The sequence below is a fragment of the Gracilinanus agilis genome, chromosome 2 (genome assembly GCF_016433145.1).
Source record: "Gracilinanus agilis isolate LMUSP501 chromosome 2, AgileGrace, whole genome shotgun sequence".
Classification (NCBI taxonomy): domain Eukaryota; kingdom Metazoa; phylum Chordata; class Mammalia; order Didelphimorphia; family Didelphidae; genus Gracilinanus; species Gracilinanus agilis.
Window position 1 is genome coordinate 342,526,590 of NC_058131.1, and position 23,716 is coordinate 342,550,305.

Below are 23,716 nucleotides of genomic sequence, written 5' to 3' on the forward strand. Positions count from 1 at the left end.
CCTAGGGACACTTTGGGCATCTAGGTGGTACAGTGAATAGGGATTGGGCTTGGAATTAGGAAAACTCATCTTCTTGAGTTCAAATCCAGCCTTGGATACTTATTCTTTGTGACCCTGGGCAAATCACTTAAACTTATTTGCCTTAGTTTTCTCATCTGCAAAAATCAGCTAGAGGAGGAAATGGCAAACTGCCCCAGTATCTTTGCCAAGAAAAACCCAAGTGGGATCGTGAAGAGTTGGACACGATTCAGAAAGACCTAATAACAACAAAGAGAAGAATTGGCAGAAGGTGGAAGAGGAGAAAAGTCCCAGTTTTGTAGAAACTGCCTTAGAAATGTTATTTATGACCCTGGAAAACTATAAATATATGTCCAGTAGAAGCTTTTATACCCAATAATTGGGAAACAACCAAATAAACTGTAGGACAAAGACTGACTTGAAGAATACAAAGGTATGTGGAAAGATTCTTACAAAATGAGAAGTGAAGAAAGAATTAGAACACCATACACAGGTACTACAGTTGGATTAAAATAACAGTAATAAAATCTGATGAGTACACAGATGAAAAAGATATTGGTTGGGAAATTTAAAAGGCTATTTTATTAAATTTATGTATAGCTTCTTTTTAACAAGCTATAACTTGATTATCATCTATGATTTACATGCAATTTTACTTTTTAATTTGTTGGTGTTTATTATAGTTTTAAAACATCTTCCAAAAAATGTTTGAAAAGCTGTCACACAGAAGAGGGTTTGAATTTGTGTACTTGCTTGTAAAGACAGCTTTTATCATTAATATAAGGAAAAATTGAAATGAGGGTGGGTAGTAATCCCTGGAGAGCTTCGTGTGGCAGTTGGACCACCATTTGACAGAGATGCAGTAAAAGATATTTATGCTCAAATATCGGTTGGATTGTGAGCTCCCTTCTAATTCTGAAGATTCTGCAACACAGTAAATTACTTAACACTCATTTTTTTCTGTCAGAGTATAAACTTTAGATTGGAAAGGATAGGGCAAAGATTATTGGAGTAAATTGGAGCTCAAAATAGGTAAAGAAACAGTAAATAGTAGTCCTAAATTAACTCCATTCTCCTGGCCAGTGTCCTAAAAGAACTTTGAGATGTGACCATTGCTAGCCCATATTATGTTATTTATAAATGTATAGCTTGAGATATAGGCATCTGTTCTATTACATATAGATAACATTTAATTTTCTATGCAACATATTTATATAGCTCAGAGTTTGTCCTCATTTTTCAAACAAGACACTGAGGCTAAGAGATGCTTAGGGACTTATTTGCCCAAGGCCAAATAATGTCTGAGACAGGATTTGAAGACAATCCTTACTGACTTGAAGTTCATTATACTAGCTATTGGACCTATGCATGCTGCCTGGATTTGGTGATCCCATTTTCCTTTTTAAAAGGCTCTGAAACAGACCTTTAGTAATATGGTGTATACTTTTGCTGGTGAGCCATTTTGAGAACAGATGAATGTCTTCCCTCATAAGCAAATTTGTTTTTAAAAACTATTTACCTGTTTCTAGTGTTGTGTTCTTAGCATTTCTGTTCTAATCCATCTCAACCCATCCGAATGACATTTTCATAATAGGTGCTTGGTCAATGTTTACTGAAAGAATGAATGCTTCCCTTCAAATAGAGTTGGTAGAACACAATATCTGGGGTTTGGGACTGACCTTCTCAAAGAGTTCTGTGACATCTCTGTACCAATTTAGAAGCCAAGGACTACTTGATACCATTGTTAAGGTGAGAGATTACAGTGTCTCACATTTGGGTTAAAGTTCACTTTCTTAAAAGGCTCTCCTCACAAAAACTGAAGTAGGTGAAACCTTTTTAATTTGAAAAATATTTTTCCATGTTTACATGATTCATTTTCTTTTTCTCCCCTTTACTCTTCCCCCTTCCTGGATCCAATAAGCACTTCCACTGGGTTATACAAATGTTATCATTTATACCTATTTCCATATTCATTTTTGCAATAGAGCAGTCTTTTAAAACCAAGCCCCTAAATCATATATCCATATAAACAAATGACAAGTCATTTGTTTTTCTTCTGCATATCTACTCCCGCAATTCTTTCTCTTGATGTGGATAGCATTCTTTCTCATAAATCCCTTGAGATTGTCTTGTAGTAGCAAAATCCATTACATTGGATAGTTACACAATGTTTCACTTTCTGTTTACAGTGTTCTCTTGGTTCTGCTCATTTCACTCTGTATCAGTTCATGGAGTTTCTCCCAGTTCATACAGAAATCCAGTTCATTATTCCTCTCAGCACAATAGTATTCCATCACCATAAGATACCACAATTTGTTCAGCCATTCCCCAATCAATGGGCATCCCCTCATTTTCCAGTTTTTTGCCACCTCAAAGAGCGCAGCTATGAATATTTTTGTACAAACATTTTTCATTATCTCTTTAGGGTACAAACCTAGTAGTGGTATTGCTGGATCAAAGGGTATGACCTGCCATCATTCTTGCTGTGTACTAGATTGCAACTAAAGGTTTATCATGTCACTAAAATCAGGGTCTGTAGGAATTGCCAGTCAATCTATAAACACTTATTAAGCTCTTGCTGTTCACCAAGCACAGCACCGATCTCTGGACACACAAAACAAAAGACAGTCCCTGTTCTCAAGAAGCACATAGACTAACAGAGAAAGCACACAAACAACTGTGTACCGTCAGGCTATATATGGGATACACTGGAGATAATCAGTAGAGAGAAAGGCTAAAATGAAAGGTTATTGGTGACAGCTAGGTAGCACAGTGGATAGAGCACCCAGGTCTGGAGAGTTGGTAGGACCTGGTTTCAATTCTGGTCTCAGACATTTCCTAGCTGCATGACCCTGAGTGAGTCACTTAACCCTAGTTGCCTAGCTTTTACTATTCTTCTGTCTTAGAATGGATCCATTCTGAAATAGAAGGTAAGTGTTTAATAAAAAATAAATAAGTAAAATAAAATTAAAGGAAATTTGGAAAAGTCTTTCTGTCTATAGATGGTAAGATTTTAGCTGGGAGTTGAAGAAAGCCAGTTCAAGAAGCCAGGAAGTGAAGATGAGGGAGGAGGGTCCGTGTGGAGCCAGGCATAGGGAAGAAATGGTTAAAAGTGCCTAGAGCCAAGAGATGGAGGGTCTTGTGCTAGGAACAGCAAAGAAGCCTGGCTTACTGGATCAGAGCATATGGATAATACTAATACTAAATTAATACTATAATTATATATAAATTAATACTATAATTATAATACTATAATAAAACTATAATAATAAATAATACTAATAATACTAATACTAAAAAGACAAGTAAGAAAGTTAAAAAAATAGGGAAATGTAGGAAAAATAAGGTCTTTTTTTTTTAACCCTTACCTTCCATCTTAAAATAATACTGTGTTGGTTCTTAAAACAGAAGAGCAGCAAGAGCTAGCCAATGGCGGTTAAGTGACTTGCCCAAGATGACACTGCTAGGAGGTTTCTGAGGGCATATTTGAACCCAGGACCTCCTATCTCTAGACCTGCCTCTCAATCCACTGAACCCCTTAACTGTCCCAGAAATATATGGTCTTTTTTGGTTTTTAGGATATCCTCAGTACATAGCATTTGCCTAATAAATGTTTGTTTTATTGAAATGAACTCCATAAATGAACCATTCTCCTGTGGATGATTTCTTCTTCCTTTTTCCTCACCATTGTTTCTCCCTACCTCAACCCTCTCACTCATTCCTAGCTAACTAGGGAAGAAGTCCCTGGTCATTTTTTTCCATTGCCCAAATGAATGCCTCAAGGATTTGACCATCATAATTGTGAAGCTGGATTATGCTTTGGAGAATAGGGTTGGGGGTTTAATTTGATTCTCAGTGTTTAGATCTTGTAGCAGTATGTAAACATGAACCTCTTTTCAGAGGGTATCTTTAAGTTGCTTTCTCTTCCCCTATTTCACTTAGAGTGTTGATTTCTCAGTCTCTGCTAGGCAGTATCACTTACCCTCCAGGCAGAAATGAAATCTGAGCCAAGCATTCAGCATCTGGGCACAGCTGGTAGTCCAATGTTTTGGGGTGTGTTTTTTCCTCTAGGCTCATAATACTGAGTAGGTGGGGGTAATTTCGGATTCCATCAAAAAGTGAGACTAATAGGAAAGTTGTGGGATTACCACTATTTGCATTTGAATCTTTTTTAACTGTAGCAAGACCTGCTTGGCATTCTTAAGATATGCTTGCCTTCCAAATCAGTAGGTTGCCTTTTATATTTTTTAAGCATTTCCAACTAGAGTAGGAGGTTTTTTTGAGAGAAGGAAGCAGGGTTCTAGGTTTCCTGATGTTTTCTACTACAGAGCCTCAAGTACCTATAATGAGCCTATATTTGAGAATGGCTATAGATGGCTTTGAAGTTCCTTTTAGCAAATTAGAGTGATAGAATTAGCATAAAGAAAAAGGTGACATCTCCCCAAATATTCATGACTCCCCAAAAGTCATGAATTTCTATATAGATTCTACACCACACAGATTACAAATTCCTAAATCACTCTCCTGAGTTCTGTTAGGAGAAAGCCAGAGGGACTCAGGCTGAGCTGTTCCCCTCCTCCTCTTCATGCCTTTTAGGACATTCCTCACATGACCTGCCCCTCTGCCCAGCAGCCCCATGGGAGTGCTCCCTACCTCCTCTGTCTGGTGTCAGCAGGGGCGGGCCTGGGCACTCTGTCTCTAAAAAGTTCGCCATCACTACCCTATACAATATCCTTGACAAGTAGTCATTCAGGACTGCTGTTGTGAGGAAGATTATTTAGTTGTTATGTAGGAGACTTAGCAGGAAGGACTGGAGAATTCCACAAGGAGAGGCACCTTCCCTGGTTTTTCCCCATTAGACTGCCTCTAGTAAGGCAATCAAGCAAGTATTATTAAGTACCTGCTACATGCTAGATACTGTGCTAAGCACTGGGGATACAAAGCAAAAAGATGGTGCGTACCGTACGCAAGGAGCCCACATTCTCATAGGGAGATGACATGCAAACAGATGCATACTACAAGATCTATACAGTGTAAATGGCAGGGACAGACCTGAGAAAGGCCTTTTAGAGGAGGTGGGCCTTGAGCTAAGTCAAGAAGGCCCAGGAAACCAAGAAATGGAGGCGAGGCCAGTGAGCATTCCAGGAATAGGGAACTAGGAAGTTTTTCTTTTATTATGCAGCAGAATTTGCCTTATCTCCTGCTTCTACTCAATGTTCTTAGCTAGCTCAGTCATTATCAGTGTTTGGAGAATATAGGAAAGGGAAAAATCTTTCACCCAGGGCACCTCACTGCCTGGATTGCAAATTAGTCTAGATTGGGCTCTTTGTGATCTCTTTCTTTTCCTTACCTGGCCACTATCTGGTGGAACTGGTGAACAAATGGAAATCTAAAAAACATATAGTTTTGTATCTTTTCAGTAGCTTGTGTGCACTCATGTGCTTATGCACACTTTGCAATAGAATATTAAATGGTTGTTGCCTATGTTCTAATAAAGCAGGCAAGCATTGGAGAATTAGCTTCATTAAGTCAGAGAGAGTAAGTGGAGTGGAACTTAAAAAAGAGGGAGTGCTATGGGATCTAGAGCCCATTAGCAACCATTTGCAGTTCTTGTGGAAGGGGTAGGATAAAAAATGTCTCTGAGATCTTGAGATTTTATTTTCAGCAACAAAATACAATTTTTAAGTGAGTTAAAAGTCTTAGTTCCTCTTACTGTTTGATCTCCCAGTTTCCTTCTTCCACCTAGCATTGTTGGAGGCAGGAGTGTGCTGAGAAATATTCAGGATGGCTCTCAGAAGAAATGTGGGGGTGTGGGAGTGGGAGGGATATAGCTGGGTGGCTCAGTGGATTGAGAGCCAGGCCTAGAAATGGGAAGTCCTAGGTTCAAATATGACCTCAGACACTTCCTGCCTGTGTGACCCTGGGCTAGTCACTTAATCCCCATTGCCTAGCCCTTATCACTCTTCTGCCTTAGAACCTATACACAATATTGATTCTAAGATGGAAGGTAAGGTTTTTAAAAAAAAAAAAAAGGAAGAAAGAAAGAAAAGTGTGCAAGACACGCTTTTAAGCCTAATGTACATTGTTAACATTTTCTCTGTCACCTAAATCTGGACAGTCAACAAAGCAATAAATCAAGCCTTGGTTTGTTGCATTTTTTCATTTTTTGAGATGTGAATGCTTAGACCTAAAAGTTAACAAGTGGTTCTGGAACCAGTTCAACCTTGGGAAGAGTCTGAAGATAAATGAAATGAAAGAATTTGGAAATCATAAAGTATCAGCAAATATAACTTTGGCATTTTCCTCTCTCTGTGCCATTTCTTAGATTTTCTCCCACTGGCATTATCTTTTTCCTTGGGACTTAGTTTGCTTGATGTTTTGGAGGCAGCATGGCATAGGAGAGTCTTGGGTCCAGGGGTCTGTCATTTGAATCTTGGCCTTTGTACTTCCTAATAGAATGGGCCTAGACAAGTCACTTAATCTCTTTGTGCCATAGGGCCCTTGCCTGAAAGGGAGACCATTACATTTGTACATTGTAATACAGTGGTCTTTCATACTACTTACCTCCCAGAGTTGTGAGGGAAGCACTTTGTAAACTTTAAGGCATTTTATCTATGTGTGAGTTGTTCATCTTATTGCAGTCTCTGTTTATTTGACTGTGAAATTCAGATTAGCTCTGGCTCACCGCTTTTGGAAAGAAGGAGGACCACTTTGAGGAATAATGATTCTCTCTCCCCCATTACCATTAGTGTTTAAAATAATAGAATTTCAAAACTGAATGGAAGCTTAGAGATTGTTTAGTTCAGCTTCTTCATTTTATAAGCAGGGACAGAACAGAAGGAAGGAATGACTTGCACAATGTCATATAATAGCTAAGTAATGGAAGATCTGTGATTGAGTTTATCTTTCCTCATAGGTTATAATCTTCTTTGGGCCTCAGATATTGTCTTTACTGTATTATGATATTCAGCGCTATGGATGGATGAGGCCCTTAGTAAATGTTCAGTTCATCTATCAAATAGTTATTAAATTGACAGTTTGAAGGGGCAAAAAAAAAAAAAAAAAAAAGCTCATCCATCTTTGCATGTACTAAAGCTAAGGACTCCTAAATGATATGAAGGTCTAACCCTTTCATGAACAGGAAATGGTACCGCTCTCAGGTCTAGGGGGCTGGAGCAGCTTTGAATGGACACCAGCCGACTTGACATCTGGATCAGTGCTTCTGAATCCATAGCACTTGAATTTTCCCTGAAGTCATTAGCTTATGGAACCACCCAGCTGCCTAGGTTTGCATTCCTGGGCTGCAAAATTGAATGCTCTTCCAAGTTTTGTGTAAACCTCCTCACATGGCAGGCCTAACAGGGATGGGAACTGGTAATAAGTATTAGTGACTTTCTAAAAGGAAAGACTGAACAAGTTTCTTTAGATCTATCCAGATCTTGTCCTGCCTCTCTTTCCTTGGAAACAGGCTCTGTTTTTTGTTGGCCACATAAATAAAAAGAGCTCAGTATTTTTCATACAGGCTACATGCTAGTCCAGGACTAGAATGAAATCCCCGAACATGCTTTCCATGTAATTTTTTAACAGACAATTTCAGTTTCAGATTGTTATATCACGTGTGGGATAATTGAAATGCTCCCATAGCATCATGCCTTTGTAAATTCAGAGTTCTCTTGACATCATTAGTGCTTCTCTTTCTCTGCCTTGTCGCTGTGTTAAAAAATAAAATGAAAAGATAAATTCAGACAAGGCTAGAAGCCTGTACTTGATCTTTGTGCTAAGACTGTATAAAGTGATTGTGCGTTTCCGTGGTTCACGTTATCTCAGTGTATCCTGTGAGATGATCCTGTGAAATGAAGCCCTGTGGTCCCTGCTTCAGGCTAACTCAGTATGTCTTTTTCAGTGAGCACAAAGATTCCTCAGAGAAGAAACACAGAGAAAAGGAGAAAACCAAACACAAAGATGGCAGCTCAGAGAAACACAAAGACAAACATAAAGATAGAGACAAGGAGAAACGAAAGGAAGAAAAGGTACCTCATCTTCCAGTGGGGAAAGAAATGGAGGTGGCACTTGAAGTTGCCAAACTACATAGGAATTTTCTATATTAATGGAGAATATGTTGATCCTTGAGCCCAGGCAGTTTTGCCTGAGACTTAGAAGCAAATCAGTCTTAAGCCTAAAAAGCAAATTCACAGTATTCCAGGGGGATCAGTGTCTCATATTGTTTTGTTTTGCTTCTTCCTTGGAAATACTTCGGCTAATCAGTGGATAAACGAAGACTATGGGGATTCCAAAAATAAGTTGCATTTAAGTGATATAAAACTCTTTGTGAGGTGGAGTATATTTTTGGACAGAGGAGATAACAGCCTACTTATATGAGAGGAATAAATCAAAAGTATGGCCTTGATGATATAGAGAGTAGAGTGCTGAATTTGAATCCTTCATCAGACACTTACTGATTATGTGGTCCTAGGAAAGTCTCTCCCTGCTTCAATTGCCTCATCTGTAAAATAAGGATAGTAATAACACTTATCCCACTGGATTATTGAAAGGATCAAATAAGATAATATATATAAAATGCTTTGCAAACCTTAAAGATATTATTAGCACTGATATTATTTGCAGATTGAAAGTTCTTTCTAGCTGTTTCTTTTTTTTGGCTTGTTTTTGTTTTTTTATGGTGATCAGTCCCTTCTAAGGCTCATAGACCCAGTCTGGCCGAATAAAACTTTTTCAGTGAGGTTCTTCCCATTCGGCTGGGGATGGAACACACTGTGCAGATTTTTTGAAAGGCTCAATGTGTCTTAATAAGTCATAGAAGATTGAAAGAGGAGAAATGTGGTTGTTTAGTTTGGCTAAGTTTAAAAATACAGGAAATAGTGGCTCACTCCTGTTTTTTTTCCCTGTTCTGCATAGCAGATCATTGAAAGACATAATGATGTCCATGAAGTAGGGGAAATGATAAATACTTAAAAGTTTAAAAATCTCCTGAAACAAAATTCCCTTCCAAAAGGAGCCAGTATGGGTATAACATTGTCTTCCAACCAACTATACTGGTTCATGGGACATTTTTACTAGTACACAAGACTTAGCTACCCAAGCCTACAAACTTTTTTTTTTTTATAAGCACACCCTATTTTTACTATCCTCTGATCCCCATTCCCTCTTTCTCCAAGGTCCCATTCCTTACTCACTCTGAATCTCCAAAATCATAATGAAGTTGTGTTCTATGCTAGATAATTTAGATGTTTTACCATCCTGAAGTAAGAAACAAGTGTGTAATGGAAAGATCATAGGACACTGTATTCTAGAACAGCTCTGCCACTTTCCAAGGCCAACTCAGACAACTCTAGTTTACTTATTTGTAAAATGATGGGGGGCGGGACAGTGGATAGTGTACTAACCTGGAGTCCAGAGGACTTGGGTTCAAATCTGACCTCAGACACTTCCCAGCTCTGTGACCCTGGGCAGGTCACTTAACCCTAATTCCTAACCCTTACTAAGACAGAAAGTAGGGGGTTTTAAAAAAACTAAAATGAGAAAATTGGATTGTCTGATCTCATAGATAACCTTGGAAAGTTCCTTATGAAAAGATGAAGGCTATCCTATGCTAAAAGGAATGTCTAAAGATTCTTAAAATTGATGTTTGTGATTATATGAGAGATTCACCCAAACTCAAATCTTTTGAGTTGCTGATCAATATATATTGTTTTCCTTTTAGGGAAGACCATCTGGGGATGCAAAAATAAAGAAGGAAAAAGAAAATGGTTTCTCTAGGTAAGGAATCTCCTATGCTGATTTGTCTTTCAGTATTGGTGTTCAGTAGCATTTAATGATAGCAGCATCGGGCCTAGAGACAGACAGACAACCTTACTTGGTTTTCTTCACTATTATAGTGAATGACTTGTGAGGAAATAATTTAATCTGAGGCAACATTGATTCTTGTCCTATCATTTGAGAAGAGAGTAGCAATGTTGAGTGTTCCAAGAAGTTATTTTGAGGAGGAAGGACTGGTAGGCAGTGATTGAAGCCTGCCTTTTTTCAGAAGTGAATAGGAGGGTGTGAGCCATACAAACTGGGATATATTGAACCAAAGCCAGTTATTGGCTTCCATTTTGTTCTTCTTGCTTAAACTGGTCATGCATTGTTACTGCCAAGCTAAGGTTCCTTCTTTCCTGTTTGCTAGCAATGATAGGAGACAGACACCACTAAGATGTTTCTCCTTTCTTTCACAGAATTTCAGAGACAAATCTCATGCTCTAAAGTCTTTGGTCACTTTCAAGCACTGTCTGAAGATAGACTTAACCTGGTGCTTCTATCTTACTGCATATTTGGGGGGGATATGGTACATAAAGATCATCTATGAGGTATAGACATTTTGAAGGTTTTCTAGATAAGTACTCAAACTCTTCTCTCTCAGGATTCCAGTTAATTCCCTAAAGTAGCCCTACATGATTCATTTTGTTAGAAAGGGCTAGAAAGATATGCCTTTGTTGCTTCCAGCAAAGTGCTTTGAGTTTGCTTCCTGAAGCTTGCAACTTTTGGTTTCATTTCTGAATGTATGCCTAGTTGTAAGACAATTTACAGTCAGTCCTGAGCCCATCCATGTAGGAATGATAGATGCCCCCTTCAGGCATAATTTGGAACTGTTTTGTGAGAACTGTAGAGTAATTTCTACTCCTTGAGCTAATTAGTGCTAGCATGTTTTATCTTAGGGGATAACTGGCCAGATTTTCTGGGTCCAGTATGTGGTTTTCAGTTCTAGGGTTCATTTTGTTAAAACTGGAGCCTTTTGAACTTTGTTATGAAAAGCATAGTCTGGTCTGCTTCTGGTGACTCAGTTGACTATCTTCTTTATCAGTAGTTTTGTACATGCTACATATATGTTTTTATTGCCTGATTCTAGAGTCTAACATGCATTTGGCTGGTTTCTAAATGTGGAGGTATCTCTATTAAAGAACTATTAGAATTTTTCAATATTCTGGGTCGTGTGTATTGATTTAATGTACAACTATAAGAGTTGACACTTAAGGAGAACTTTTATCAGAAATATTATTTACCTTTCTGTAAGTGGTGTTTTTACTTTTGAAAACTGTCAGGGCAGCTGGATGGTTCAATGGATTGAGAGCCAGTCCTGGAGATAGAAGGTCTTAGGTTCAAATGTGGCCTCAGACACTTCCTAGCAGTATGATCCCCATTGCCTACCCCTTACTGCTCTTCTGCCTTGGAGCCAACACACAGTATTGATTTAAGATGGACGGTGAAGGTTTAAAAAGAAAACAAACAACTCTTTTAATGTCATGAAAGCTTGAAATTGTAGTTGTTAACCAGGACAAACAATAGTATTTGAAAATGTTACCTACTTTGGACTTTGGTATTGTGTATTATAGTGGAAAGAATATTGGTATTTGAACTCAGAAGACCTGAGTTCAAGTACTAGGTCTGCTATTTATCATTTATGTGTGTGATCTTGGGAGAGTTGCAGAGACCTCTTGGACCTCTCTCTGGCTGTGACCTAGCTGGTCACCCACACCCTGTGACAGAAAGAGGCCACTGGATCCTTCCACCCAGGTCTGGAAAGAGTAAGCAGCCCACTGGGGAAGGGGCTCCAGCTGCTTTTAGCTTGTCCCTCTAGGACAGAAGGGAAGGGAATAATAGTTCCATATCTCAAGTGAGATGACTCAGCCCTTCATTCTAGGAATTCAGATAACTAATGTGGCAGATTAAAGCAAGAGAAGAGTTTAATCTATTTTTGTTGTAGAACCAGAAGACATGAAGATCCAATCCTGCTCTGACAGTTGTCTCTTAGTAGGATGATCTCTGCCTGCAGAACATCTTGTTTTAATTCAGAGAATTCCAGCATTCTGAATACCACTATTTCTTTTCTCTCCTTAGTCCACCTCGTATTAAGGATGAGCCAGATGATGATGGTTATTTTGCTTCACCTAAAGAAGATATCAAGCCTTTAAAGAGACCTCGGGAGGATGATGAGTGAGTAATTCTCATTTTGATTCCTTGGAAAGGGAAAGGAATTGCTTCTTTGTTTGGGGAAGAGCTGTCCAGTAGGATCAGTACACTACTAGCCTAGCACCCACTTTGAAACTTTATTCATGAGACTGATTCAAAATTTGGATTCTGTGGGTAAAATGAGATTATTTTCCTTCTTTGGAGTAAAAGTTTATTGAGTATAAATGAATGGTGCGAAAGAGAAATGGCATAGAGGATGTTTAAAACTTGTTAAAGATGCTTTAGAAAAATCTTTTTTTGAAACCCTTCAAAACACTTATTACTTAAAACCAGTTGCTATGCTAATTATCTGTGGCATTCCAAACTGTTCTCTAAGGCAATTCCCCAAGAAACAGTTACTTTTAGGCAACACTTTGAAAATTGTTTCAGTTAGTATAGATACTTGGTACATGCAGAAGTAACCAAAACTACTCTTAGTCAAACATTCTGTACTTCAGATTGACCCATTCTCCTTCTCCTAAATTGCTGCAGTTTCATTGCTCCTTTTCCCCATTTATGTATCTTTCGCTTACTGTGTTCGTGCAAATTTGAGTAGGGATTCAAAGGATACAGGCAGGAGGGGAAAGGCACAGGAGCCCACTATAGTGCTGAAGAAGATCTGGGATCAAAGTCAGTGATCCAGTTCAGTCAGCAAGTATTTGTTAAGTGCCTACTATGTGCCAGCACTCTGCCAAGTACTGAGGATACAAAGAAGATTCCTTTCCTGCTCCTCCTTTCTCCCCAACCCCCAGTCTCTGCTCTCAAGAAGTTCATAGTCTAATGGAGAAAACAACATACAAATACCTATGTCCAGATAAAATATACACAGGATAAATGGAAGATAACCAACAAAGGGAAGGCACTAGCATTAAGGGGGAATCAAGAGAAGCTTGTAGAAGGTGGGATTTTAGCTGGAATTTGAAGGAAGCCAGGACCTGGAAAGGAAAGGAAGGTGGGGAGCATCCAAGGTATAGGGGACAAAGTTTTAAAAATCAGCTTCAGAGAGCTGATATTTAGACCTCTAATTATCTGTTAAAGAAAATCCACAAGGTTTAAGCTTTAACTTTGTACCTCTTTGTCATTGTTGTCTTTTAATGAAAGAAGTAAGTAGATAACTTAGATTCAGTGTTGATTCAATAAGGGAATAGGCTACTTTCCTTTTCACAGTGGGTTTTCACAGCATGTTGAACTGTCATTTTACAACTGCTCACTCAACTTGGACTAGAGGTCTGTTATCAAATGAAATAATATTTGTTAAAAAAAAAACAAAAAAACACTTGGTACAGTGTCTGTCACATAATAGGTGCATATAAATCTTATTTCCGGGCAGTTAGGTATCACAGTAGATAGAGCATTAGACTTGGAGTTGAGAGAACCTAGGTTCAAATCTGACCTCAGACACTGCCTAGCTTTGTGACCCTGGACAAGTCACCTAACCCCAAATTACCTAGAACATACCACTCTTCTATTTTAGAATTGATACTAAGATACAAGGTATAGATTTTAAAAGTAAGAAAACCAACCTTATTTTCCCTTGGTCTAAAGGAATTGATTTTATACCATACCATATCTTTCTGGCTATCTATTATTTGGCCTTAAATTTTCATCTTCATTGCACACCCATCTGGTGGCCTTCTTACATTCTTATAATTGAGAAAAATAGACAGAGCAATTTGACTTATACATGGGTACTTTTTTCCCCCTTCCCATTCTCTAGTGCTGATTATAAACCCAAGAAAATAAAAACAGAAGATATCAAGAAAGTGAAGAAACGAAAACCAGAGGAAGAAGAGGTTAGTAAAATGAAATGGGGCTTCGGTATGGGATTATTTCCTGTAGTTCAAATGATTTTCAAAGAGCTTCTGAGTCTGATAGCATGCCACAACAGAGTGGGCTCAGGGTCATGAGAGGCCCTAGATTTGAGTCTTAGCCCTTCTATTTGGTACCTTTGTTGCCTTCAGCAAATCACTTCATTTCTGTGGTCCTCAGGTACCTCATTTATAAATTGGCATTGATGACCTTCTAGTTCTTCAGTATATCATGCTGTGCTGTAGAAGTAACCATAGGAAAAAAATACTTTATGACCTAACTGATGACAGTAAAATTACAAGGTCTAAAACATTTCCTGTCATTGAATCAATATACTAAATTGACTACCTCCCCCAATTTTAAGAATGCTACATTCACACTCTATTAGTCTGTTGGCTAGATGATTCCTGGTTTATTTTTCTGAGAATGCTGGCATTCCTACCATTTGAAATTGATGAGATAGTTTTACATATTCTCCTGTTTTGTGGCATTCTTAGATGATTCCTGGTTTATTTTTCTGAGAATGCTGGCATTCCTACCATTTGAAATTGATGAGATGGTTTTACATATTCCCCTGTTTGGTGGCATTCTTAGATATCTGGGTATGATGAAGTTTGCTATATATAGTTCACTAACATTTCTGTGGAAGAGAAAGAAGTAGCCAAAAACTGTTTCTATGCTTGACTTTCCTTCTTGAGGCCACTGGTGCCACCCCTCTTCCAGGATTCAAGAGAATTAAAAAATAATAATTCTTATTCCAAAAAGTTAGGGAACTTTTAGAGCAAACCAACTAGATCGAATTGGCCTCCATTTACCATTTTAGGCTTCAAAAGATCAGCATTCCTAGCTGATCCCTTCCAGCTCGAACTCTGTTTTGAATTTCTGGAGTACTCAAGAGTCTGCCATCACTTTCTTTTTTATTTCATCACAATCCTGCTAATTATTTTTTTATCAGACAAGATATTTTCTTGATCTTTTTTTCAGATCTGTGGAAGTAGCATATAATAGACTAGAAAGGAAAGAAAGAGGGTCAGATCATTTCTCTAAGAAGTATATTCTCTTGTTCTTCACAGTTTGTTAACTGGTACACAGCGGAAGGCAAAGCAGTAGCTGAGAATGAGGTTTGGACTTTTCTTTATGGAAGGGGTTGTAAGAGTTCACAATAACAGTAAGGCTAGCCTTAAATTTCGAGAAGACCTGAGGGCCAACCAATGACTAGAAATCCTAGAGGTAAAGACATTAAGTAACAATAACTTTTATAGAACCATTTGATAGACTGTTTTTGACTCTAACAGAATGAGATCATAGGATCATAGATTAAAAATAAGATGGAATCTTGGGGCCATCTCCTTCATTTAGTCCAACCCCTTCATTTTACAGATGAGGAAACTAAATTTTTAATAAATGATGCTAGGAATGGTAGTGAGCTGGCCAGGCACAGAAGGGTGATGAGAATACATTTCTCAGCTCCCTGGTTCTCACAGCCTTTTTGCTGACCACTTTCCTGTTCTGGAAATAGCCCAAGATATAGCAGCCAAGTCCAAGGAATTCCAAATAGTGTTGAGTGGTGATTCATGGTGGCCAATCACTATGCTTTTAAATGTAGGTAATTGGCATAAACCAATCTAGAAGGGAATGTGCAGCTTAAGCTCAAGACTTTGCTTTTGCTTTAGTGTTCTGTACTCTGGCTTTATATTACTAGCCCTTCTACCAAGAGGATTGTCTACGTGAGCCCTTTAAGATAAGACCTTGTCTTTGAAATTGAAGGTAAGGTTGTAGATAATGGATACCTCAGTAAAAAACCCTTTGGAAAAAAGCTATTTAGTTGCCTTTTTTTTTTTTTAATTGTCCCATCCCATCTTTTTTCAGGCTTTGCTTGCTGTCCTCCATTCCCCTAAACAAATAAATATATGCATACATAAGATATTATCTGAGGGACTACAGTATAAGACAAAGTCCAGGCTTATTAGGGCAGGGAACTCAGATACTGTATAAACTTTCTTTTTTCAAGTCTGGGTTTTTCCCAGAAGTCCCTCAGTGCTGATTTTCTCATTTTGAGATTTGAAAGTTATAATGTAACCAGTAGTTTACTGATGCAAACATCTGCATGGGTTTTTAGAAGCTATTAAGAGAATGTCTTAACTGAACAGTATTTCCTTTTCTTTCATCTTGTTTTTATTTAAATTGGTAATCCTTGTCATTTAAATTAACTCAGAATCCTCATCCGTTCCCATGAACTTCATCTTCTTTTTTAAAAAAAAATTTCATACTACTCATCCAAGAGGGTTCACATGAACATTGTAGACAAGAATATATAGCTGAAATATACTGGGATAGATAATAAAACATATGCAAAATCTTGAATTTTCTTGAGGGTAAGGAGAGCTTTTAAATATATTACATGTAAACTGTACATAGCATGTAATATAATATACTACATAAACTATTTTTTGTTTATAACTATATTTAAGAACTCTCCTTACTCTTAAGACAATTTAAGATTTTGCATTGAGCATACATACTCAATCTGGTTATTATATTTATTACCAAAAGTTTCAGTGAGCTTCTATTGTTATTATTTGCTGCTAGATCACTACCATTCTAATCAAATCACTGAGTTTAGTGAATTCATGAAAGCCAGGGCAGAGTGGATCCAACCTAACTTTGGAAAAAGCTGATGTCGAAATGAATAAACTTTTTAGGGCACTCTGGCCTTATATTGATTTTGCTATGTCATTTTGAATGTGATTTCAAGGAATTACCTTTTGAAAGGGGTAAAATATCACTTCCTGCCACTTCAGTTAGAAGAACATTGGACCACTTAAGGACCTAAATATTAATAGTAGAAGCAGAAGCGCTTTAGAACAAGTTAGTTGGGGGCGGGGGTAGTAGAAACTACCCAAGCTATCTTCCTCTTGCAAGGAACTAATAGTATCTTCCTTCTTTACCTTGGTTTCTTCTTTGTACAATGGGGAGACCTAGATGATCTCTAAAGTTCCCTTTAGTGCTAATGTGCTGTGAAACCAGTCTTTAACATTCTGATCCCCAACCCTCCAAGAAATTGTGTATGGGTATGCTTCAACTTATTCAGAGTGTAAGTAGATGCCTTTTATTAAGTCTTAGCACTTTTCTCCTACTGTTCTCTTAGGACAACAAAGCAAAAAAAATCAAGAACAAAGATAAGAAGCTTCCAGAACCAGATAACAAGCGGAAGAAACCAAAAAAAGAGGAGGAACAAAAATGGAAATGGTAACATGTCATCACTAGGTTAAAATTTTAGCTGTTTTCTCTGTTCCTAATTTAGTATACAAGTTTGAGAGTTCACCTTTGCAGTAATAACGTAGGGGGGAAAGCACATAATATCTTCTCCTCTAAAACAATTATCTTCTGAAATAAGGTTCCAAGTTCCCCAGAAGACCTCTATATTCTATCTCCTATCTATTTTCACTTTCATTTTGGCAGCTTTAAATTAGGTGTGGGTAGAAGTGGAAGAGGTTCCAGCATACCGTTTGGCAATACTTAGAAGTGCTACCATTGCCCAGACAGAAAGAACGAACTCTAGACAGGGGTATAGAGCCTAGGTGACAGTGGGGAGGAAATCATTGATAGGGGGGCTTTGGTGGCAGCAACAGTCTGCAGTGTGTTATGATTGCTGTCTAGGAGAGGCTCTAATCAAGTTAAAAGCATTAGCATTTGTGTGTCATAGCAAAAGAGGAAAACTATGGAGTCACAAGAGGAAAAGAGTTCCTCAGATGAATTCAGAAAGCAAAGGGATTCTTGGCCCTCTTGCTCCCCAAATTAGGAAGCAGAAAACAAAAGGCTCTCCTGTTTATTTCCCTGTGGTTTTGATTTTATTTTTCAGTTTTGTTTTTTGCAAGTTGTCAGTTTTATTGTTTCTCAGAAGCAGATACATATAGGGATAGTCTTAGAGTCATTCCACCCCTACACCCCCAAAAATCTATTGGTTTAACAACAAACTCTGATGTGAGCTAGTAAAATTTTTGGTCTTGTGTCTTGCCAGTGGAGATGTCTGTCTCCTCCTTTTGATTGAATTCAGGGCATATTCTAACTTGGGAGCAGATTTCCAATTTCTGGGAATTTGCTTTGTCATTATATTTCATGTGTTCATGATTCCCTTCTTCTCTTTTCCCTTGTCATCTTTGTATTTTAGTTCCCAAAGGCAGAGGCCTTCTACCATGGTGGGGGACATTTATTTTATTAGGAGGGTAACATTTCTTTACACTATGGAGATACCTTTCTTTCAATTGAATGTTTAAATCTTTATTAGAAAATATCTGTTACCTTTTTTGGATACTGTAGTGTTGCTTTTAAATAATCACTTTACTTTGGGTCCACATGACAAATAATTGCCAAAGTCTTTGAAGATTTTGATCTCTTAGATTTGGGGAATTTTTAAAAAAGATCATCTAGTTACAGAATCTCCCTTCACTAAAAATTGATTGATTTGTAGATGAGTAGTCATGGATCAAGTGATAGATAGCATCTGTTGTCATTCAGTTGTGTCCAACTCTGTGTTATCCCATGAACTTGGTCCATGGGGTTTTCTTGGCAAATATACTGGAATAGTTGGCCATTTCCTTCTTTAGTGTGTCCCCATTTTACACATAAGGAACTGAAGCAAATAGAGGTTAAGCAACTTGCCCGTGGCCCCACAGCTAAATAAGTGTCTGAGGCCAAATTTGAATTCAGATATTCCTTTATAAATAGGTTTTACCATGTTGTTAATGCATATTTCCCTCTAAACCCCAACATCTTAACTTCCCTGAAATGGATTGAAGCCTGAGTATCAAACTTACTGCATTTGTGTCATGCAGTTTATTAGAAGATACGAAGAATTCACTCAGAGATAAAGAATATGCACTTATCCATTTCCTTCTGTCACCATAGATCTACTTTGCTCAATCAAGAATTTGGTTCTGCTTTTTGAAAAAATATTTGTTAATGTATTTTGTTTTTATATCCCTTTTCACTCTTATATTAAATTCCCTTAGCCATGACATCACTTGGTGGTAACTTCTAATCTTAACCTTAGATGGTAAGCTTAGATGCCTACATCTTCCATTTTTTCCCATTGCTTCCCCTTATTCACTACTTAAAATCATCTCTTCATCAGCTTCAAAAAATTTAGTTCTTATAATAGTCCTAATTGAAAAGCAGAAATCAATGGCTTAATGGGCTGATTTTACACCCCTTTCTAACTTGTGTCTCTGAATGAGCTCTCCCTAATCTAGACGAGTCAGTTTGTCTTTACTCTTCCTCTCCTTCTGCGTGGGCCACTATGACTTCCAAGGCCCCTTGATGTTTGAGACATGAGGGAGATAAGCTATTTTCAGGTATTCTTCCCTTATCTCTGTACTTTTTCAGGCTATTTTCAGGTGTTCTTCTCTTATCTCTGTACTTTTCTTTCCAGGCAATGGGAACCTCCCAGTCTGAAAGTGCTTTGCTATGCACAAATTTGAGTCTGGCTCCTCTTCTAAGTTGACTTTCACCCGATCATTTCTTTACAGGGAAGAACTTCTCAGAGCTCTCAAGGCATTTTGTATTCCTTTCAAGCCAGCTCTTAGAATGTCCCCAGTCAGTTTTTGTTGCTCCTTCAAATGCTTGTCACTGAGAGGCTTTGTTTGTCCAAATGCATGAATGTTAGTCTTCTCATTCCGGTGTATTTGTTATACTGGCTGATTTCCCACAGTTTGGTCCAGAGGCACCTCTAATTGTTCAGACTTCGTGTAGGGTGACAGCAGAGGAATATTGTTATTCTCCTTTGAATAATTAAAATGTTCAAAGATTGATTTTCTAATCTGGTTTATGTGCTTCTTTGTTAAGCTCACATCCTTGAAAAAACTCCAGCTGCTTTCTGACTTTGTCCTTGAGCTCAACTGGCAGGCAGTGACTTCCAGGACCAACCTTCCCACCCACTTTGAACTATGTGGGGCATCTAGATAAACTTCTTATGTTCCCTCTATATGCTGACTATCCCCTTGTGAGGTATTTGTCCCAATCTGTTGGACCTTGGTAAGTTTGGCATTCTAACTATTTCTCAGCTCAGCTGGAACACTGGACTGGCGGGCTGAAACAGAGCAGGAAATGTGACCTGCTGTGTTCTTGTATGAGCTATTCCTGTGGATGATGTGAAAGAGGGCAGCCACCACAGCCACAGCTACTGAGACATACTCAGATGCAGTGAGTGCCTTTGGGTGGCAGGATCTTTTGTTAGGAAGTAAGGAAATCCAAAGATGGCAGAAATCCAGTCACCAGAGGGAATTGACCTTTACATTGGTGGTTGGGGGCGGGAGGTGGAGCTTGGTCAGGATTGTGGAGAATAGTGTTCTGTCTTGGAGTGGATTGTTTGGTTTGGGTGGGTAAAAGTGAGATTTTGGCTGTGGGTGGGTAGAGGGTTGGGGAGGACTTTAAAAAAAAAATCTTTTCAATTAGCCTCTGCCTTCTCCTCACTGGACCCCGCATGAAAGGGAGGGCTCTACATTTTGCACTTTCTTGGCCAGATACAAACTAAAAACAGCAGGCAGCCACTGGCAAAGTTGGTGTTATAATTGACCTTCCTTGGGTTAAAGACCACAGTGGTCCTCTACAGTCTAGCCCCATGTGACTTTCTCAAATCTTTATTTAAAATCAAGGGCTGGGAGCTGGTAGGTGGCTCAGTGGATAGAGGGCCAGGCCTGAAGTCAGGAAGACCTGGGTTCGAATTTGACCTCAAGATACTTCCTAGCTGTGTGATCTTGGACAAGTCACTTTGCACTAATTACCTAGCCCTTACTATTCTTCTGCCTTAGAGCCGGTATTTACTATCGATTCTAGGATAGAAGGTAAGGGTTTTTTTAAAAAATAAAAATAAGTAAAACTAAGGGCTTTATAATTGATGGCAACTGAGGTGGGGGGTGGTAAAAAAAAAATAGCTTACTATTACTGAGGGTCAAGATACATGGAACAAATTATAATTTAAAATTAGTAAAACAAGTTTGCCCTTCATCAGTTTTACTACTTTAGATTCTCAGAACACAGATGGAGCCTTTTAATATCAGGTAAAGGGGAAAATGCCTACTGTAGTGTTTTTTTTTTTCTCCTCACTTATTCAGCCCAGGCAAAGAAACCTGTTTTGCCTGTACAAACTCTATCCTAACTATTCCTATCTAGTAGGAATGGTTGGTTCATATCTTAGAGGGGTCACACTGTCATTGGAACCGCAGAGTGTGGAACACCGATTCTGTGTTTTCTTTTTATTGTACATTGAGCAGCCACTGGCCACAGGTGAGAGGCAAGAGGTAAGAGGACCTTCTTGCTGATGGCTAGGGCGTGGAGAAGGAAAAACAAGTGAGATGTCCCGGTCCTACCATTTAACCTTTGGGAGCAGTCCCATGATCTAAGTAGGATGCTATGAATAAGCAAGGAGAAGTTATCTCAGGACCTCAACCTCTCTGTTGTTTCCCTACTCTCCATAGAAGTATTTTCCCCTCATGTGTTCTTCTGGCCTCTGCTCCCTCACTAGCTCTTCCAGGAGCAGAAGAAGTAATAGCACTGCCATATTCCTTGTTTATTGTGTCCTGAAGGACATTTTTTCCTAAAGAAATGTTGCACATGTGTTTTTTTTTTTTTGTTTTTTTGTTTTTTTTTTTACAATGAGGGGGTAGAGGAGGAGGTAGAAAGAAGAAAAAAATAGATTTTTGTTACTTGAAATTTTAAATTTAAAAAATGTTGTAAATGTGGGCTAGGTTCCCAAGCTAGTGCATAAAAAACTATTAATCTATTCTTCAGTTCTCCAAAGATTCGTAGTCTAGTTAGTATGGGTACCCCCTCCACTTTTAAGAATCTATGGCCAAAAATTTCATCATCATGTAGACAGCCTGGTGGTGAGCCTCTCTGAACTTAGCTCTGCTGGTCCTTAGACAACAGTCTTACCTCTGCTGCTGTATTTTCCAGCTTGGTAGAACCCTTATTAGACCTTAGACTCTGCTCATAAAGCCTCTTAGAGCCCTGAGTCACCTCCACACCATGTAATGAAAATGTGTACATCTATAGCAGGATTGTCTAGCTGTTTTACATTGTAAATATGTAATATTTCCAAATATACATATATATATTTAAAAATAGGCCACTTTGGGCTAGCGTGACCATTTGTGATGTTGTTACTAGATAATATGCTATATAAACAACCTGAAATCCTAAAATGGACTCCTGTAATTTGGGAGCTTCCTATATTTTACTACTGATAGATCTTCCAGGAGAGCAGCAAACAGATTTTTTTTAAGACTTAGTAAGGTTTGGAATTATTCCTGAGACTATTCTTACCAGATATATGTGATTAATTCAAAACCCTTTTGAGAGAATTGTAAATTTCTCTTAGTAAGTAATGACCATAATAATGACGGAAGAGTCCTAATTACCAAAATGATTAGGATTCCCTGGATGCTATGAGAATGGTTTGCTGAATCCATTTAACTTTGATACTCACCTAAAACCATAAGAAGTGATTACCTGTAAACTGATCTGGCCACCTATTGAGAATATTCTTTTTTTTTTTTCTTCCTTTAGTCAAGCATTCTCCTACCCCTCTCTCCTCATCTCTTACCCTTTCTGATAATCTTCACTATGAAATTTCATTAAAAATGACTTGGAACTGTTTTGCCAGGAAATTTAAAAGCAGACAGAAGCCTAGGACACTATCCCTGAATAATGATTTTATTTTCACAGCAAGAGACATTGATCCTAGGACAATAACCTATTATGGGGCTAAATTCTGTTCTCAAATCCTTCTGCTAAGACAACTGGTAGCAAGTAAGTGTCTGAGATGGCCCATATGATTTGACTACAATTAGAGGCTTTAGAGGACCTTGGCTAGACCAGATGAAATAGGGAAAATTGTATTTGAATAAAACAGTAGGACTAGAAACACCTGGGCCACATGGAAACTGATGTAAAGTGGAGAACTAGATTTTTGAAGACTAGGGAAATTTTGTGTTTCTTTGGGGGTGGGGGGAGAACAGCATACTTTTTCTCTTGCCGTATCTGTTCATCACTAACATATAGCTATTTCTCTTTCTGATAGTTGTGAATAGATCAATATATATATTTGCTTATGGGTAGAGAATACCACATTGGCTTTCCAGTGTTATTAGTAGAAAGAACACTGTATTTGGGAGTCAGGAGACCTGGCTTCTGGTCCCATCCCTTCCATTAATTTGCTTTTCTCCCCCCAACTATCCTAGGCCATAGTTTTCCCATCTATAAAATGCTGGGGCTTGGGTTCTTTTTAATTCATAAGTCCTGCAGTTCAATGACCATAATAGTGCTATGATTGAAAGATTTGAATACTAATCGTATTTCTTTGGCTTGATATTAACATTGCTGTTATTGTGTAATATGTATTGTTTTATGTGTCCAAACTAGTTAAAATTTCAGAGAAGTAAGATGAAAATGGTATCCATGTATATATGCTGACAGCCTTTTGAGGTGCCTTTATAATTAACTTTTTTTTCTCCTTTGAAAATGGGAAAGGTGAAAATAGTATCGAAGAAGCCTGACTATTCATTATGAGGTTTAATGGTTTTTTAAGTGGGGAGAGAAGTTGCCAAATCTTAATGGTTGTTTATTGGAGAGGCAAAACTTTGCCTTTTTTAAATAGTGCTTTAAAGGCCAAGTGAGTTGGTGATGACAAGGGCATTTAATTTGCTGACTTTGCTAGATGGAACCTATGTTTTGGAATTTAAGTTACAGATTAATACATCTTTATTCCCCAAACAAATCATGCTTTTGTACTGAGCTCCTTAATACCTTCTGTCATGAACACTTGGTTTTTCAGATTGAGGGACCAACTTTGGATACACAATTGGAATTTCAGAACTATCCTAGC

The 23,716-nt window shown here is 38.1% G+C and overlaps 1 protein-coding gene across 2 annotated transcripts in view; it reads left to right on the forward strand.

The window, feature by feature from the left end:
- TOP1 (DNA topoisomerase I) overlaps window positions 1-23,716 on the forward strand; it is a 127,471-nt gene that overhangs the window by 69,909 nt on the left and 33,846 nt on the right. Inside the window, exons 4-9 of one of the 2 annotated variants that reach the window (XM_044664320.1) lie at window positions 7,922-8,048; window positions 9,740-9,795; window positions 11,914-12,009; window positions 13,742-13,817; window positions 14,907-14,954; window positions 16,982-17,082. In XM_044664320.1, the coding sequence (XP_044520255.1) occupies window positions 7,922-8,048; window positions 9,740-9,795; window positions 11,914-12,009; window positions 13,742-13,817; window positions 14,907-14,954; window positions 16,982-17,082 (504 nt within the window). The remainder of the gene's footprint in view (window positions 1-7,921; window positions 8,049-9,739; window positions 9,796-11,913; window positions 12,010-13,741; window positions 13,818-14,906; window positions 14,955-16,981; window positions 17,083-23,716) is intronic. The other variant, XM_044664321.1, reaches the window with a different exon arrangement.